The sequence below is a fragment of the Drosophila elegans genome, unplaced genomic scaffold (assembly GCF_018152505.1).
Source record: "Drosophila elegans isolate 14027-0461.03 unplaced genomic scaffold, ASM1815250v1 contig_397, whole genome shotgun sequence".
NCBI classification, from domain to species: Eukaryota; Metazoa; Arthropoda; class Insecta; order Diptera; family Drosophilidae; genus Drosophila; species Drosophila elegans.
Window position 1 is genome coordinate 2,626,929 of NW_024545782.1, and position 17,962 is coordinate 2,644,890.

The 17,962-nt window shown below is 35.0% G+C and overlaps 2 protein-coding genes across 4 annotated transcripts in view; one reads left to right on the forward strand and one right to left on the reverse strand.

Moving 5' to 3' along the window:
- Positions 1 to 17,962, forward strand: part of LOC108137802 (beta-1,4-glucuronyltransferase 1) — a 44,878-nt gene that overhangs the window by 4,271 nt on the left and 22,645 nt on the right. For all 3 annotated transcript variants that reach the window (XM_017259708.2, XM_017259710.2, XM_017259709.1), the window contains 2 exons: positions 3,778 to 3,835; positions 10,693 to 10,712. The gene's annotated coding sequence lies outside the window, so the exon portion shown is untranslated. The remainder of the gene's footprint in view (positions 1 to 3,777; positions 3,836 to 10,692; positions 10,713 to 17,962) is intronic.
- On the reverse strand, positions 13,884 to 15,462 carry LOC108137806. The gene has a single exon (XM_017259713.2). It carries the CDS (start codon positions 14,796 to 14,798, stop codon positions 14,130 to 14,132), a length of 669 nt encoding a protein of 222 aa, XP_017115202.1. The 5' UTR covers positions 14,799 to 15,462; the 3' UTR covers positions 13,884 to 14,129.

Below are 17,962 nucleotides of genomic sequence, written 5' to 3' on the forward strand. Positions count from 1 at the left end.
CTAGAAATAGATCTTCAACTTCCTATAGAATGTGATGTGCATAAAGTTAGCAGTACAACTTTCAAAATCTAAACTTTTTTTTTAACATAATTTGCCATTAATTATCCCTAAATTATTCGTGAAAGAAGAAATATGCCGATCAATTTTTTTAAAAGTTAAGTTTAAAAGTTAAACCTTAACTTTTTCAACATTTTTTTTTTGCAGGAATTTGCCGTTAATTATTCGTAAATTGTTCGTGAAAGAATAAAATTTGCCGCTCGTGTTTTAATATATTTTTTTTAAAACAAACCCTGTGTTCTTCTTTTGCAGGAATTTGCCGTAATTATCCGTAAATTATTCGTGAATCAATAAAATTTGCATTCGTGTTTTAATATATTTTAAAGTAATAAGAAACAAAATTTAACACATACATATACATATAAAACTCGTCGACGCTGACAGAGCTCTGCAAACGTCGACGCCCAAGGCGTGAGCTCTAGACCATCGTGCAACCATAGTTGCACCATGTTCTAGACCAGTAATCGGCACACATACTGTAACATGCTCGCACTTCTTTGTGTGAGTAATTTGCAACGCGAAGCTTGTAAGTGTGTGTGCATTTTTATCGTCACTACGTAGACGGCCTTTTACATTGATATCACAAATTATTTTTTGGTACAACTGCACGGGTATATGAACTTCACCTAGCCGAAGTCAGCCTTCTTCCTTGTTTTGATTTTTTCTAATGTTTGTAAAACATTAAAATTTCACAACGTTTAACAATAATGTTTTATATAAATATAACAACAGATTTGAAGTGTGATGTTTACCATAATCAATGTCTACCAAGTATAAATCAAGAGAGGAAAAGTAACAATGTGTCAACATAGGTTAACCGGCTTTTGACCCTTCCCCTGGATATCGTGTTGGTATTGGGTTCCCTTTTTGTGGTTAGCCGCAGAAAAACATTTTTGTGCGTTTTGTTTTCGTTTGCTTATTTATACTTTCGTAGACCAAAAGACCCCAGTAAGTAATTTGTAAAAGTATAACTTTGGGTTAGCACCGTCGTTGGATATGTGTGGATGCGAGGAAAAGAAGAAAAGCCTTTCTTGTTGTTCATACAATAAAGTATAAGTACAAAAAATATCTTAAGTTTTTATACCCTTGCAGAGGGTATTATAATTTCAGTGAGACATTTCCGACCCTATAAAGTTTATATATTCTTGATCAGTATCACTAGGAGAGTCGATCTAGCCATGTCCGGCTGTCCGGTTCTACGCAAACTAGTCCCTCAGTTTTTTTTCTGCATACAATTTCTATTGCAGGTAGTATATAAGTCGAAACGAGCCTGATCAGACAACTAAGGCGTATAGTTCCCAAAGGAACAATAAGGAGCAAAAAGGACAAAAAATATAACATTGATGTTTTTAATTTTTTTTCTAGTTCTTTGAGATAAAATTGTTATTTAACTCCCATCGGAACAATCGGAAAATAAATTTTTTTTTAATTACAACTTATTTTTATTTCTTTTGAATATATGTACAAATGTCATAATTAATGTAGAATTTTATTCAAATTGGAATACGATGTCATATAGCTGTCATAAGAAAGATTGAATAATTGAGCTATCATAACTTCAATGTCAATAGCTCAATAACTTCAAAATATCCAATAGCTGCCATATATCAGTGTAAAAGATGGATTCTTGAAACTGTTCAAATCGTATTGCGACGATTGAACGAGTTTGTCCTGTATCTGCCATAGAAAGATCGAGTAAGTTTTATAAATTTAGTCGCATTCGAAGAATTTAGTTAATATATCGGTTTTTTTTTTGCATAATATGTCTTGGGCTTATATCATTTAGGATCCGTTCCTTAACTGCAAAGGTGTTAAAACTTCGACTTGCCGAAGTTAGCATCCGCTCACATTTTTATTTTAAAACGTGTGATTAAAGGTCGACCTTTTTGATAAAAAGGGTATGACTTGGGCAAGGAGAAATAAATGTAGAGCAGCAAGAACACAACCCTTATTCGCCGAGAAACTTAAAAGCTTTGAGTTTTTCCTGACTTAAAGATTTCCTGTCATGCACAAATATGTGAACACTTTACTGTACTAAAAGGCTTTCGTAATTTATTAAATTTTTTAATATAGTCGAATTGCTTTTACCTTAACTATTATATTTGCCTGTCGCCTTCGCAGCGTATCTTTTTTATACCAAACACGAAAAGGGGTTTTTAAAGTAGTCTGCTTTGCCATGACAACCGTAGGGCAACAAAATGTTTTCTTTTCTTCCTCGAACATTCGGGCACTGAAAACAGTCAGTCAGTCACCGAGTCAGGGGCTCGGCCATGGGCGTTCTGCCTCAAGGCAGGTGTGTGGGATTGGGATTGGGGCGGAGCAGGTGCGTCCCCTGTCAGATGTTCTAACACCTTTCTCCATGGCCAGAGGGCAAGTCACTGTCCGCATGACATGCGTTGAGTTGCGCCAGCGGAGGTTTATGTTTAATGCTTGATTGAATTGAAACGAAAGGAAACGGGTTGTTTAAGGGGCACTTTATGGCCAAAAACTTAGAACAACGGTCTGCGATTGTTAGCGGGAAAAGCTTTAGAACGCAAGTCCTTGGGTCAGCCAATAGAATAGTGTTCGGTGCCCTTAACATTCATTTTGAGAGGGTTATGCCATTTGTAATACATGTTAAAACAATTTGTTTTGGTTACAGAATTTTCCACCGAAAAAATGAGTCATACTAATCGGTCTGTCCTTTAGAAAATCAGTATTTGTATCTTTTTTATCAACAATAGAAGCTTATGAAATCCTGCAGAAGAATTTTTTGCTTATACATTTGTATTTTTAAAAATGTATATTACGATAAAGCTCCATATTAAGTCCATAAAATAATGTATTTTTTATGGTGTTGTATCGATGATGAATAATATTTATATTTTTTGTGTGTTCGGCATACACAGAGAAAAATCTTCAATTAAAATGAGCTCAACCTTTCGTACTCATAAAAAGGCAAGACCAAAAAGTTTAAGTTTCAAAAAATGTATTCAAAATCCGTAGTCGAGAGGTCTAAGATGTCCGGACCAGGAAGGCGACAGAAAGAATAAAATTTGCCGCTCTTGTTTTTCAGTTTTGTTTTTTTAAAAACTCTTTGTTTTGTACATCACAACTAAAAATTAACTTTTTTTAAATTTTTCATTGCAGGAATTTGCCGTTAGTTATCCATTATAATTAAATCTTCGCTGTTTTCTTTTATTTTATGTTAATAAACTTTAAGCCATTTCTAGTTTAATATTTCATAAATATTGGAAAATTAATATAAATTATAACTTTTCTGTTTTAAAATTTATTTATTTATACTTTAAGACAGTAATGGGCTATTATTTCAAAATTACGGACATCGATATCATATTGGTACCATAAGAATGATCAAAAAGTAAATCGAAAAATCGACATAGCTTCACCGTTTTTAAACATATACGCGTAGAAGTCAAATTATAATCGTTTTAAATAGTATTTAATTTTTGCAATATCTGAACGTAGTATAATTATTTTTTCCTCAGAAATTAGTTTCACTGAAGTAAAAGTACAGCGTGTATGCTTATTCGGAGTTAGAATGTTTTTATCGTTATCGATGGCCCGTCAGCCATTATTTCTTGTTTTCAAGAAAATTTTCTTTTTGATTTTTGTTTGGGTCTGAAAATCTTAACTTCAATTTGGGTTGTGTACAATTGAATTTTCTATTGACTTTAAGTGTGGACTAATATTAATTTAAATGCTTTTTTATCATTACAGAAATATACCCTACAAGGACATCAAGCTTCATATCCAACATCAATTATAAATTATCAAAGTAAGCTTAGACATCAGTCTGTGTAAACAAATTCCTCCTATGCCAACTATGGGATATACATTTAAAGTTTAGATGTAATTATTATGCAAATGCATAAAGTTCGAGCGATGAGAAAAAAAATAGATGCCACTGAAAGAAACAGATAACTTGAAGGCGCCGTAAAAAGCATTTGCACAAATCATTAATAAGCAGTGCTAAAGTGTCCTAATTGAAATTTAAATACACGTGCAAATCGATAAAAAATGAATAAAGCTTTAAACTCAATGTAAAGAGTCAAGTTTTTGTACCTCATTAAAATGAATTTGAAAGTTGTCATAAACTTTTAAAGTACTTGTAAAAGCATGAAATTTGAAATTTTGAAAGTTTGATTGTTTCTTATTTTAAGGGCTTTCCTTATAATCAGGTTTGTGTGTTCTACATTAATATTTTACCAATGTGGTCAGGCATTTAAGTCACTGAAATTAATGCTCTCGGGTGAAAAGAGGAAGAAATTTAATTAAAAATCGTTTGCGACAACCCCTATCACATGTTTTCTCCGAGCTTGTGTGTAGTTTTTGGCAACCTTCCAAGTGGCAAATGCCAATGCTGTAAGTTGTATTATACATAGAAAAAATTCTATCTGTTTTTGACATAACTTTGAAACCGTGATACCCGCCACTGACTGCTGAAATAGTGTTGGGTACCGCCAGTCATGGCTAGATTCCTCTTAGGAACACGAATTTTAAAAAGACTTATCTAAAGTCGATCTTCCTGTTTTTTTTTTTTTTTTTAATATAGTTCAAATATTCTCAAAGTTATACAGTTCAATTATAATCAGTTTGGAAAAATACAGATAATGATGAGCAACTGTTTTTCTGAGTGCAGGTTATTTTGAGACGATTTTGAGATGAGACAAGGAGAGTGAACCGTGGGCGATGTGCTATGGCAGCCACTCAAACTTGACAGACTTGGGCCACGAGCTTATATTCGTATATGTGCTCTAGAGCTTGTGATTGAATTTGTGTGTGACTAAGGGCAAGGACGAGTGGCCTATGTGACCGCTACGGCAAAGAGTCCTTCGTTAGGACTAAAAAATGTGCGGAGTCCTCAAACGGAACCAATTTTATAACTTATTGTTCTTAGCTAAGCTGGCAGAGAATCAGTCCTGTTAGCCCAGCAGAATCTCTGATGGGATTTTTGCACTGCGACCCAGATGCCACAGATGTGCCTTAATTAATTTAAAGCTGGGGGGAGATCATATGGCCAACTTAGACAACTTTATATGTCGCAAAAGTTCTAAGGAACTTCCTTAAGACTTATGATAGCAAATTTATACCTTCTACCTACACTGTGCTACGGAATAGCGTTTTCGGACATTGTGACAGTGCTTTGCAATACATGGTAAATTAAGCATTTAACAATAAAGTCGGTCGGCTCGAAAAAAACAAAAATGTATTGTTACTTAAAATGAGTGTTGTGCCCTAACACCATTAACAATAAAGGATATACCCTTGCAGATATTGTAAAAATTAGATATATCTTAAAACAACAAATTTTCAATATGTTTGCGCGAATGTAAAAAAAAAATGAAGCTTTGAAGGTTTTTATTATTTTTCCTGTTGGTCCTAAAGCAGCTATTTGACATATTTTTCCGATTTTAATAAAATGAATACCCAGAAAACCAAGAGCCGCGTGCAGCACGCAGTAAAGGAGACATTTCCGACCCTATAAAGTATATATATTCTTGATCAGCATCACTAGGAGAGTTAATCTAGCCATGTCCGTCTGTCCGTCTGTTTCTATCTGCATGAAACGTTTCCAAAAGTTCTCTTTCTATTGCAGGCAGTATATAAGTCGGAACGCTACGGATCTGACGACTATAGCATATAGCTCCCATAGGAACAATCGGAACAATAAATCTAAAAAAAATTTTAACTTTTCTGTTTTTTAATTTTTTTTTAGTTCTTCGACATATAGTAATGGTTAAATATTTCGGAATTACGGTTTAAATTTCATCAATATCGGACGACTATATCATATAGCTCCCACGGAAACAATAAAATATATATTAAACGTAACTTTTCTATTTTGTAATTTTTCTTTTTGAATTCTATTTGTCTTATTATTAATTTGACAGTTCAGAATTATGCTTTTAATTTTATTAAAATCGGAAAACGGTATCATATAGCTGCCACAGGAACTATCGAATAATTAAGCTTTAAACCATTATAGCTTCAATGTTTTTTAAGCATACACGCAAGTAAATCATAATTTTAATGTTTTCAAGAATATTTAGTTATTGCAATATTTGCAAGGGTATTTGAACTTTGGCTTGCCAAAGTTTGCTTCCTTTCTTGTTTTTAATTATTTTTAGTTCTTTGACATACAGTAATGGTTAAATATTTCAGAACTACGGTTTAAATTTCATCAAAATCGGATCACTTATTCAAATAGCACCCTTGGGAACAATAAAATATTTAAAAAAATATATTTTTTAAATTTAACTTTTTTACTTTGTATTTTTTTTAAAAATTCTTTTTGACTTATTAATAGTTTTACAGTTTAGAATTACGGTTTTAATTCTATTAAAATCGGAAAACTATATCGTATAGCTGTCATAGGAACTATCGGATAATTGCGCTGCACATAATCATAGCTTCAATGTTTTTAAACACATACGCAACTAAGTTAATTAAAATTGTTTAAAAAAATAAAGGATATTAATTTTCCCTTTTTTTTTATTTCAAAGAAATCATGTTAATTAATTGGTAGTCTCAAATTTCACAAAATTTGGCGGAATGTGTCATATATCAAGAGAAGTATATGCAAATTGTATTATAACAGTCAAATACTTGAGTTTTTCAATGCTTGAAAAAATAAGTTTTCTGCTTTTGGATATCTGTATGTGATTGGTCATCTGTGTCGTCTTGTGGCTGATTGCCGCCTCAGGCACGAATGCGTGTGTGATATTTAGCAATTCATTAAATTTGCATGTGTGTTGGAAATATAATTGAAACTCGGAGTAATTTCCCAGCCGACTCACTGACTTGACGCGGAATAATTTAATTTCAACTCACGAGTCTTCTTTTTATACTCAGTGATCAGCATTGAAAGTCAAGTCGATAAACTTCGACTTAGAGGGCGCTGCTCGCAAGGTGGGTAAGAGTAAAGATAGAGGTCAAGAGGTCAATTAAGCCTAAAAATTTAAATTTCCACAATTGAAACTAATTTGAATGACAAAAAACACTATAAAGCCATAGTCATTTTAAAATTTGTTAGCTGAGTAACAGATATTTTTATTTGCTTTTGAATTTAAAAATGATGTCTGTGCTTGTTTATCTTTTTAACAATTTCAACCTGGCCATTGAAATTTATGGTAGGTTAACCAATCTTTTATTTTCTTTTATTTTGGTTTTTTAATTTTACGAAATCAACTCTCTAAAATGACCTTTAAGAGCTCTGATCTAAATTTTAATTTTTATTAATTTGTATCTTAGTTTAGGTTAGATTTTCAAAAAATCGTTTCGTTCACATAACTATTTAAAAGTATTTTATCAAAATCTCTGTTATCTATCAAGAAAAACATATATAATTAATTACCTTTAAGTAAAACTACAGCACTTCGTCTTTGTAGAACTGTGCAAATTACAATTAGTATTTTATCTTGCTACATGCCAGACGTCAGTTTCCAACGAACTCTCAAAACAAACGTTTGATTTGTTTTCTATTTAAGATAGCTTATCTGACAAATTGGTAGCCATATTCAATTTTCTTTTAACAGAAACGGTATGTACGACATGGTTTGTTTTACCAGCTCTTGAGATTGCTCCGACATATAGGATAGCAATTGAAGGTCTTGCTCGGTGGTTTTAAAGTATTGAAGATAGTATGTACGTCGGAACAAGCCGGATTGGGCAATTATATAGTATATAGCTTCTTAGAGGAACAAACGGAAAAACAAATTATAACTTGCTGTTTTAATTTTTTTTTTTCTTCGAGAAAAAGTATTTATTTAACATTTCAGAATAAAGATTTAAATCTCATTAAAATCGACCGACATATAGATAGCTCCAATGACAAGCTTTCACCTATGCCCTGCATTTAATACCCGATTTTTTGGGATCTATGAACACTCCTACGCATAACACAAGGACCATTCTTGTGTGACGTGTAAAATAAAACAATTGCAACAAATGAAAAAAAATGTAACTTCTCTGTTTTTCCCTTTTTTCAAAAATTATTTTGAACATAGTAATGGTGTAAATTGTCAACATTACGCTATTAAATTTATATTTTTTAATTTTTGCAATGTATGAAAGGCTATATAAACTTCGGTTTCAAGTGTATTCTTGCTGGGTATTTCTTAGAAAAAAATATATTTAATCGGATTTAAGGGAGTTTGTGGTCGAATTTTGTCAATATATTTCAAAATCTTTTCGAACTTCTGTTTTTTAGTACATGTTTTTTGGCCAACCTTTTTTAGCTCAAGTTCGACCATTCCCTTAAGCTTGTTGAAGCAGACAACTCATTCTCTCATTTAATTAACTCACTTTAGCACTGCTAAAATGCAATACATTTTGAATGCCACTTTAAGTGCACTTGCGTTAAGCGTTCTACTTAGTAGACACTTCCGCTTTAGCGAACTGGAAGCTTTTAGATTATTTCGTTTTGAGTTTTCCTGTGAGACTAGTTATTTTTTTTTTATTTTCCATTAAAAAGTGAATTAATTAATTCGTTTTCGACCAGACCCTCAGTTTCAAAACTCAATACCATTACCCAATCCGATTTAATTCATTTTTCCCTATCCTGTGATCCTGTATTACAGTAGTGGTTGCTCCGGTCTGGTTGGCGATATATGTATATGCATACAAACGTGCCTGCAGTCGCAATTCCATTAGCCAAGTTAACGCTTCCCGGGGGAGCCACACCATTTATTTGCGCTTTTAATTAAAATTACGAGCGTCAAACAAATTTGTCTGCGGTGTACATGCAATAATCATCATGGTAGAGTTAGCCGTGTTAGTCTTCGGGTCATTTGAAGGTAGTTAAATAAAACATTGGTTTAATCATTAATATTGATTATGTTTACTTTTACTTTTCGGCTAATGCTAGCATAGAAAAGTAGAACCCGAATTGACCAATGGTAACAAGGTTCAATTTATGTTTACAAGTCTAGGTCGCTAGCTTATTGTTCGGAGTCACTGTCGTCGCCAAAAATACAGCTTTAAGCATTGAGATCCCCAATTTAATAACACATTATTATTCAAATGTAAGTACAAATTTTTCAAATAAGACGGTGACAGTGAATAGAGGTGCCTTGAAAACAGATAGTTTGCGGTGAATATTATAACTCGTGACCGGATTATTAGAAATATGTGTATGTATTTCAAAGCTGATTAAATTTTCGGGGTAATTTTTTTTTCCTATTTTTTTGAGCACTTTAAGTGAACAACGCGATTTTAACTAAAAAATCGGGGTTAATTTGTTATTAAAAAATATAAGGAAAAATTTTTGTGATAACTTGCTGATTTATGTTAAGAAGTAATGTTCAACTTTTTAAAAAGATCGGCTAAGTATATTTGGAGTTCTGATGTTACGAACCTTAAAAAAAACGTTTTCTGGAAAATCGATGTAAAGTTTTTTATACATGAACAATCTGGTTGCACGGCCGGTCGTTTGAAAAGCTGTAACTCAGTTAGTTTTACTCGTATTGACTTGAAATTTGTACAGAATATTCTCAACATATTGTTGACTCAAAAAAGAAAGAAAAGAAAAAAAGTTTAAAACCCAACCCCCTTAAATTCTTTGTTGCAGGCTGTCCTGGTAGGAATGCGCCCTTAGGGCACAGTTTATTCAGCAGACGAAGACAGAGATGCATGAGCGTGGAAAAAAGCTCCCCAATCTTTGCTTTCCTCTTCATGCTTTCATTTCTTTGTTTTCCTTTGCATGGCGTTAATTTTTAATTAGGCCAAATGCACCTAAAATTGCATTTTAAAGTAAGTCTTAAAGTCTTGTGTTGCTGACCCAATAGTAATTGTGAACATTTACACTAACGTATCATCTCAATATTTTCGTTTCTTAGATATTTATTGAGCGGTTAAGTCTCTAAATCAACTTTTTATCTATAGAGTTGACGGCAACGCATAAAAATATGCTCCATAGCCTTTTGTATGTTTTTACAATTCCCCAATGACGGCTTATAAACTATGAAGTAGTTGCTAAGATTTGTGCTTATACAAGATTACATGTTCGCCTCATTCATAGACGGATTCATTGAAGCTCAGAGACAGAGACAAGTATATGGATACTGCTTGAGATTTTTTCGGTTATAGGTTCAGGGTCACACTTCCTTTTTAATGTTAAAATCAATCCAATTTTTAATTTCGTATGCATTTAAGCCTCACTTTTTCCAATAAATGAGCAAAATTGTACTTTTTAAATACAATAAACAGATTTCGGTATATAAATACCGTTCGATAACATACCAAAGGGTATACATTAATGAGCCAAATGAAATCTAAATAGTACAATTTTGCTCATTCATTTGAGTTGCCGACAAAACGGAATGCATTAAAAATAGGGCAGAGAAACAAGAAAAACAAAAACATAAATATTTTGTAAATACATATAAAAAATACTGTTCGTAGTAGCTAGAAAATAATATTGGAATGCATTCAACGAAATTTTTGCGGGCGATGATAAAAAACGGTATTTACCATAAAAATGATAAGAATACTGTGAAACTGGGCTATTTTAAGTTCAACATTTTTGATAGTAAATTTACTCTAGCTTATTGTTAAGAATTAATTAAACTAAGAATTATAAACTCTTTCTCCACGAACATTTTTTAATTCTTGTTAATTTTCTTTCTTTTTTAGCAATTAGCAAAATAAATCAGGTAAGTTTATAATTTTAGTTCTAGCTTCTACTAATATCGTAGTAAGTAAGTAAGTATTACTGTATAGTATAATTATATCTTTTTGTGGGCGTTATAAGCCAATAAAGCATGTGCCGAAATAAATAATTAAATTAAAAAACTTTAGACGCCGCCAGAGAACTGAAAGTTTCTTTGTTGATTTTGTGGGCACAGGAATGGGAAACCCAATATCTTTGTTTTCCAATACATTTTACACTATACAAATTAAGTAAGCTGTCCTCGTTAATAACCGTCGTCAATTTGTTGGCATGTTTTATTTTGTTTAACGTCGGCTTGTTGTTTTCATTAACCTTAATTAGCGTGTGCCGTTGGCACTTCTCACTATCTACAGAAATGCAATTGGTTTTCTTCCTCTTTGCTCTATGCGGTCATAATCATCATTAAATTCATCATTATCTTTGCTAAATGAGAGTGAAATTGACTTAAAAGTTTTCTCCTTTTTTTTCAATAATACTACATGTCTGACAATTGTCTCCTTTAGTGTCAGCTGCAAATGAGTTTCTGGAGTCAAGTGGAGGACATCCACCGACTTACAAAAAATCTGGTTTAAGTAGTATGAGGAATGTTGGGTATTTGATAAATTATGTTCATTGGTGAGGTATATAGTTTTATTACTTTGTTTATCTTTACAAACAAATAAACAGTATATAGCAGCAGCAACAACAAAAGAAAAAGTTTTTGTCTCAAAATTCGTTTTGAAAAATTACCCTGTTTTTGTGCGTATAAAATTGAAGTAGAAGCAATAAGCCTTGTTCCGGTACTTTTACCTGTATGTTTTGAAACATCAATTAATATTACCAATTTTTGCAATTTAATTAGGCTCTATCATTATTATTACTAAAAAAATTCCTGTAACTTGAATGGAAAAGCAAGCGAATTACACATTTAAATTTAAATAAAAAGTTGAAACACAGTAACACAGAATTGATATAGCCTTTACCGTAAATGTTTTTAACACACTTTTTATCATCTGGAATTTGGTTTCTAATGTACTTCCTTTGCTCCGCGGTCCGACTTTGACTTTAATCGCTTTCCTCTCTACATAGCTTACCTTTCAAGCTGTTTGCGATGTTGCTTTCGCTCTATTTATTTGCCAATGACAGTGACTTCGGAAAGTATGTCGACCTATCGCCTGCTTCACTGCCCACATGCGAAACTTGTTTTGTGTCAAAATGGCATTCGCTAGTGGCATTCTAATTCGCATTGCATGAGGTGCGGTTCAATTGACTTTACGCTAAAATAGTTTAAATGCCCCATATTTCTGTTATTAATTATAACTTTAGAACGAAGCTACAATAGGAAAATATTATTATAGAACCGGTTTTGCTATTTTTTTTCACACATCTGAAATGTTTTGAACACAAATAAAAAAAAACCTTTTTCTGAAAAATTGACATCGATTATCTTTGGCTCCCACCTATTTGTCAGATTATAAAAATAATAATAATAATATTTCAAATAATTGTTTGGCTCTTGCATTTAAAACAGAGTGATTTGTTCTATAGTCCAATGTTCAGCTGAACTGTCAGTTGTAGAAAACTTTCACGTAGCTCATTTGGCAGATGCAAAAAACTTATTTTTCCCTTTTTTGTCCGACTGTTTGTCACGTTTTACTATTGTTTGGTTGTGTTTTTTCATTTTTGCTTTCTTCACGGGTCTTCTTGGGATCTTGGGGGTCTGCCTTTGTTCTTATGTTTATTTTCAATGCCTCTGAGTTGCAGGCCTGCTTGTCAATAAAGTTCTTGACACCTTTACTTCATTTGCGCAGATTTCTCTTGCGATGACTTTTGGTTTGCTGTTTACTCTTTTATTTTTCAAGCACAACTCATGTAAATTTTTTTTTTTTTTTTTGCGTTACTGGAATGTATATATATGAAAGAAATTTAAAATGTATTTTTAACAGAGTTCGTTGTACCTACAACCACCACTTCACGGGATAAATATTTAGGCTTAAGATACTTGTGTGCCACCCAAATACATAATTTGTAAAGTCTCTTTAATTCAAGAGTACACCAAATTGTTTTATTTTCTCCCTACTAATTTTTTGTTTCATTTTTTTTGGCTTCACCTTAATGATTTAGTGCTCAGTAAACTGAATATATAGTCCATACAACACAAGATTAAGTTAAAACACCAATGAAATCATTTACATTCAAGGTGCTGCAACAAACAGCAATTGTCTGGGCAAACAGAAGGCGTCAAAGAACTTTACAAAAAGAAAAAAATCTAATGCTGCAAACAAAAGCTGCCCATCTCCGTCAGCGAACCAGGCTTTTGGACACCACGTGACCACTGCCTAAAGTTTTTATGTTTCGCACGCCTAATTGCTTCTGACTTTAATGGTATCTTGTTGTAGTTTCCTAGTCTTGGCTTGTTGAACTTTCAAGGTAACACGAGGTATAAACCTACGCCCCTTTCCGCCGTCGGTACTTAATTTCCAAGAAATAAGGACGGAAAGGGAGGCAAATAAAATGTCTAAGATTGCGATTATCTTTTTAATGATATCTTGAAAAAGGTGAACACTTCCACAAAAATGAGGCTACAGAATTTAATTATCACGCCACCCAGATAACGCCCCAAAGGAGTGACAGAAACGCAGACAACAGCAGTTAGGTTGGTCATAACGTGGTAATCTAACTAGCAACATTGCCTGACCATTCGTAAGACAACATATTCGTTTTGGTTTTCTGCTGCTGAAACTATACACATAATAAATGTATTGTCTGCCTTTGCTTAGTTTTTCCGCATGCCTGCACGCCAAGAAGCAAATCTGACCCACACACATCACACCCACCCAAGCCACCCCAATCGTTTCAGCGTTTTGCTCTGAATATTTTCATGGTTATTTTTTTTTTAATCTCAATTATTTGAAAACACGATGTTCCTATATTATTCAAACAAACTACTAAAATAGACTGCAAGTACCTATAGAAAATAGAATTATTTGTATTTGACATATGTTATTAACTCATGCAAAGCGAGTAATAGAAGCTGAAACCACAACGGCAAACGCAATGTCATTGTTGACATTCCTGTGAATGCCAGCAGCATGCACAAAAATTATTTCAAGTAAATTAAAATGTCTAGAACACTGGCATTAAACATTTAAATTTAGAGAGCCCGATTTTGATATCATTTTAATTCCTTTCGTCGAAATTTTATTCGCTACCTTAAATTTTCAGTTTTTTTTTCAGATGCGGCTTATTTTAGAATTCATATTTCCAAAGAAAAACTTGCGCTTTTATGCAAAGACTGATATCACTCTAAAACAACTATTGAGCACAGTTTGTTTTGAGGTGAAATTGATTTGCAACTTAACCAACCGATTAATTGGAAAACATTTGTTACTTGGGAAAAGGTAAGAGTCAGTCTGACTTGCTACTGCATTCGTCCGCCCTCCGCTGTGTGAACGAAAGGAGGCGGCTCCTGGCCCTGCTGCTGGCGCAATTGCTGCGGGGGATTATTCTGAATACTGGGATGGGCTTGGACTGCCGGCTCCTGCTCAAGCTCCTGCTCCTCGCCACTCGCCTGCTCCTGCTGCTCGGGCGTCTCCTGCGACTGCTGCGACTCATCAGGGCTCTCAGCAGAGACCTGGGGGTCCGGATCTCCTTCGTTGCTGAGCAGCGCATAGTTCTGGGGCTTCTTGAGCAGGAATCGAGTGTTCGGATGCTGCTTGGTCTCGAGCTCCAGGCGGTCGATCAGCCAGCCCTGGTTCTGGCTCTTCGTGGCCCAGAAGTAAACGGTGCCCTTGTCCTTGGGACCCTGCACGGCCACCTGCAGCTGGGCCTGGTCCGCGTCGCAGCGGTTCTTCTCGTTGGACTGACTGAAACCGGACTCCCTGATGGGCTCGCCCAGCAGGCCCACAGCTCCGCTGTGCTGGCGGAGTTGCTGGATGGCCAGCTGGTAGTACTCGGTGTGACGCACCCGATCTTCGAGTCTCCAGCGCATGTAGGCCAGGCCAGAGATGGAGGCCAGTGCTCCGCAGATGCAGATGCTGCCCATCGTTCGCCTCGAGGGCAGTCCAATTCGCAGTTTCAGGGTAGGCATTGCGACCTCTCAATCGGCCAGAAATCACTTTTGGAATTTGGTTGGGTGTCAGTTTTATACTTATGCTATCGACAACTCGATGACAACGATCTCAAACTCAGATGCTTGAAAGATTCGAACTTGCCGAACGAGCCGTTCCCACAAGCAGCCTTGGATCGCACTAACCAACGAATCTTGAAATCACGCTGCCTGGCATCGCCGGGCGTTGCCTCCGGATAATTGCGGGATAACTTCCTCTTTGGCCTGGTCAACTTAAAGCTGCTGGCTGGCCGGCATGTAGAGAAGAACCAGCCGCAACCGGCGGCATGGTTCAATTTCATAGTCACCACCCAAAAGGCGGTGAGCACACAACGCTGGGTAAGAATCCAGTAAGAAGAACAGAAAACTCGTTTTGTTTCTTTGGCTAGCTGTACATAGTAGTTGTCTTTTTTGGTTTGTGGGCCAACAAGCGGCGCCATTAATGACAGCCCCGAAGAGTGACCCGTCCAGTGGATAGACCATGGGTTGGACCCTTAAATTCCAATAGGACGATGAGAAAACATTTGCTCACCCGTTACTCTTGGATTTAAAGGGTATATTGTAACAGAACCAAAGTTTTTTTAAAGTATATGCAAGTATATATGGAAGTAACCATCTCCGATATACGCATCTTTGTCTGACTGTCAGTTTGTTAAACAACAACTAGAATCGGACAGTCAAATATGCTTTTACCAAATACAATAAATAACACATGGCAGACTTAATTGGTTATGATCAATAAGGCGTTTGCAAGCATAGTTTCCCAGTGCACCTATAGTCCATCAGCTGTCGTACTTGCGTATTATTAATTTTAAAAATTCGCCTTTTTTTTATTAATTTGTTTGCTTATGTATTTAATGGTCAACCAACTTTTAACCGCTTTTTGCATATTAACAGTCAGATTTTATATATGGTATATTTATATATAAAGTTTGACTTTTTATATGGAAAATATAATATAGCTGCCATAGATAAGAAAATAGATTTTTTTCTCATTTCTGAGTGAATAACTTTTGTTATACAAGTTTTTTACACGGCAAATGCCTGTATTTCAAGAGTATCTAAGATATTTTTTTTGTTTATATGTATTATTTATCACGTAGTTGAGGTCGTTCAAAAATGTATGCGATTTTAAATTTTTTGCGCGGTTTTAAAGTCGAAGGTATCATATTTACATAATAAACCGGCATAATAATGCCCGTAAAAATATTAAAAAAATTGTTGCAAGCTATCCTTATTTATTAACATATTTGAATTTTAAATTTTTTACAATTGATCGAGCTCAAATCATTTTCAAGGCCAGTAAGCTATTACTAAAATACAAAAATTAAAATGTAATCATTACTGTTTGAGTTTTAAAAAATATCTCTTAATTATTATGGCCCCTTGGTATATACTGCACACATAAATGTCGTTTTATACGCCAGCTGGGGTGTGTGAAGTGTGTAGTTAATTGTGGTTAATGCATAGTCAGGTTGCTTGACTATATTGTTCTTTCGTTTTTTCATTTCATTATAGCAGGGATATTTTTACTTGCCAGGGCCAGTGAAGCTGAGTAAAGAGGCGGTTCGAGAGACGAATGAGTGTCCATTTAGGGAGCCCATGGTTATTTAAAAATAGTTTACCAAGAACGCAGAGTATGAGGAATGCGCCCATCTCGCCGGTAATCGATAGTCTTGCAACGCCTGTCACGGATGGGAGCGGAATATGGCATCTGATAGCGGGCAAGAGTGCGGTTTAATCTATCAGTGCATCTTTGAGAATGAATTTCTGCGGCGGCCAGGCTGATGGTACATTTGTGGCCCAAGTGGCCTCTCCTCTGGTGGGGCAGTCTTTATCGTGGGGGATCATGAGTGACTCTGCCTGCGTGCCCGTCCCCAGTCCCCTGACCGCTCTCCTCTTGCCAGGAAAAGTGACAATTTCTGTGTTCGTTTTTTAGCCTCATTAAGACCTCTCCAAACACTGCCACTTTAAGACCATTTTAGAGTGCTTATCTCTACGGCCAAACTAGCTAGTGCTTGCCTCGCCATTTCCTTCCATCCTGGGTCTTCATCGTTAAGTACGCCTTGGCTTTGATGTACTCAGCATGGCGGCCAAGCCATGTCTTCGATAAATCAAATTAACTTGGCCTTGGGAAGCAGGGTAGATGGTACATAAAGCTAAAACTGTTTATAGCCACTTCAGTATTTCTCAGAAAGTAATTTATGAGCTTCATAGATTTAGGAGAAAACACGGGTTCTGCAGGTGTTTCGGTTGATCTCCCAATGCCACATACTTAGCTCTTTGCGATCAAAATTAGTTGGATCCCCAGCATAGTTAATAGGTGGTGCATTTCCGCTGCAAAAACACATCAAATGGTATGGGTATGGCATTTTCTATCATGTTTTTTTTTTAAATTTATCCAATCTAATACGTTTTCGGGTAAGCTTTGAGTGTTCAAATAGAAATTAGTTTCAAATTTAAATCGTGATTCATAACTCTTTAACTGTATACTTTAGTTAAAGATACATTAATCCCCTCATTTACATTTCAATTTGTTCTCTGTAAGCACATGACGCATAATCCAGAGAACAGACAATTTATCAACTTTATAATGACAATAAACGAATAGACGTCAAGGCTTTTAATTAGTTGTATGCTGAAAACAAGTAAATGAAGCTCAGCATAAATTAAGCAAGATCCCTGGGTCAAATCATAAAACTAGTTGCTAGTCCCTCCAAAGAGTCGTCATGCAAGAGAGCTCAACAACATAAAGATGTTTTTACCGCAGTGCTATACTCATTCGTTGATTATTTGTTTAGGTATGTTGTTTAAAATCAATCTAGAGGCTCTGCCTTATCGAATAGCATTGAGTTCTTTCGTTTCCTTCATTAGCCCAAAAAGCCTTCAAGGCTCACCAAAAAAAATTGCCCATTTGCTTAAAATTGTAAAAGACCATCAATTATAAGGGGCTTCTGAAGCTCGTAGGCAAAAGAGGACAGCGCAGTCATTCGTTCAATCAGTCAGTTGTTCAGTCAGCCAGCTAAGCGCTCACTCAATCAGCCATTATTTTCAATAAAAACAAAATATTAGCACTAGCAGCCGTCGGCACACAAAATCGAACTTAAAGACCAAAAAAAAAAAAAAATATGATTGGGAGAATCAGC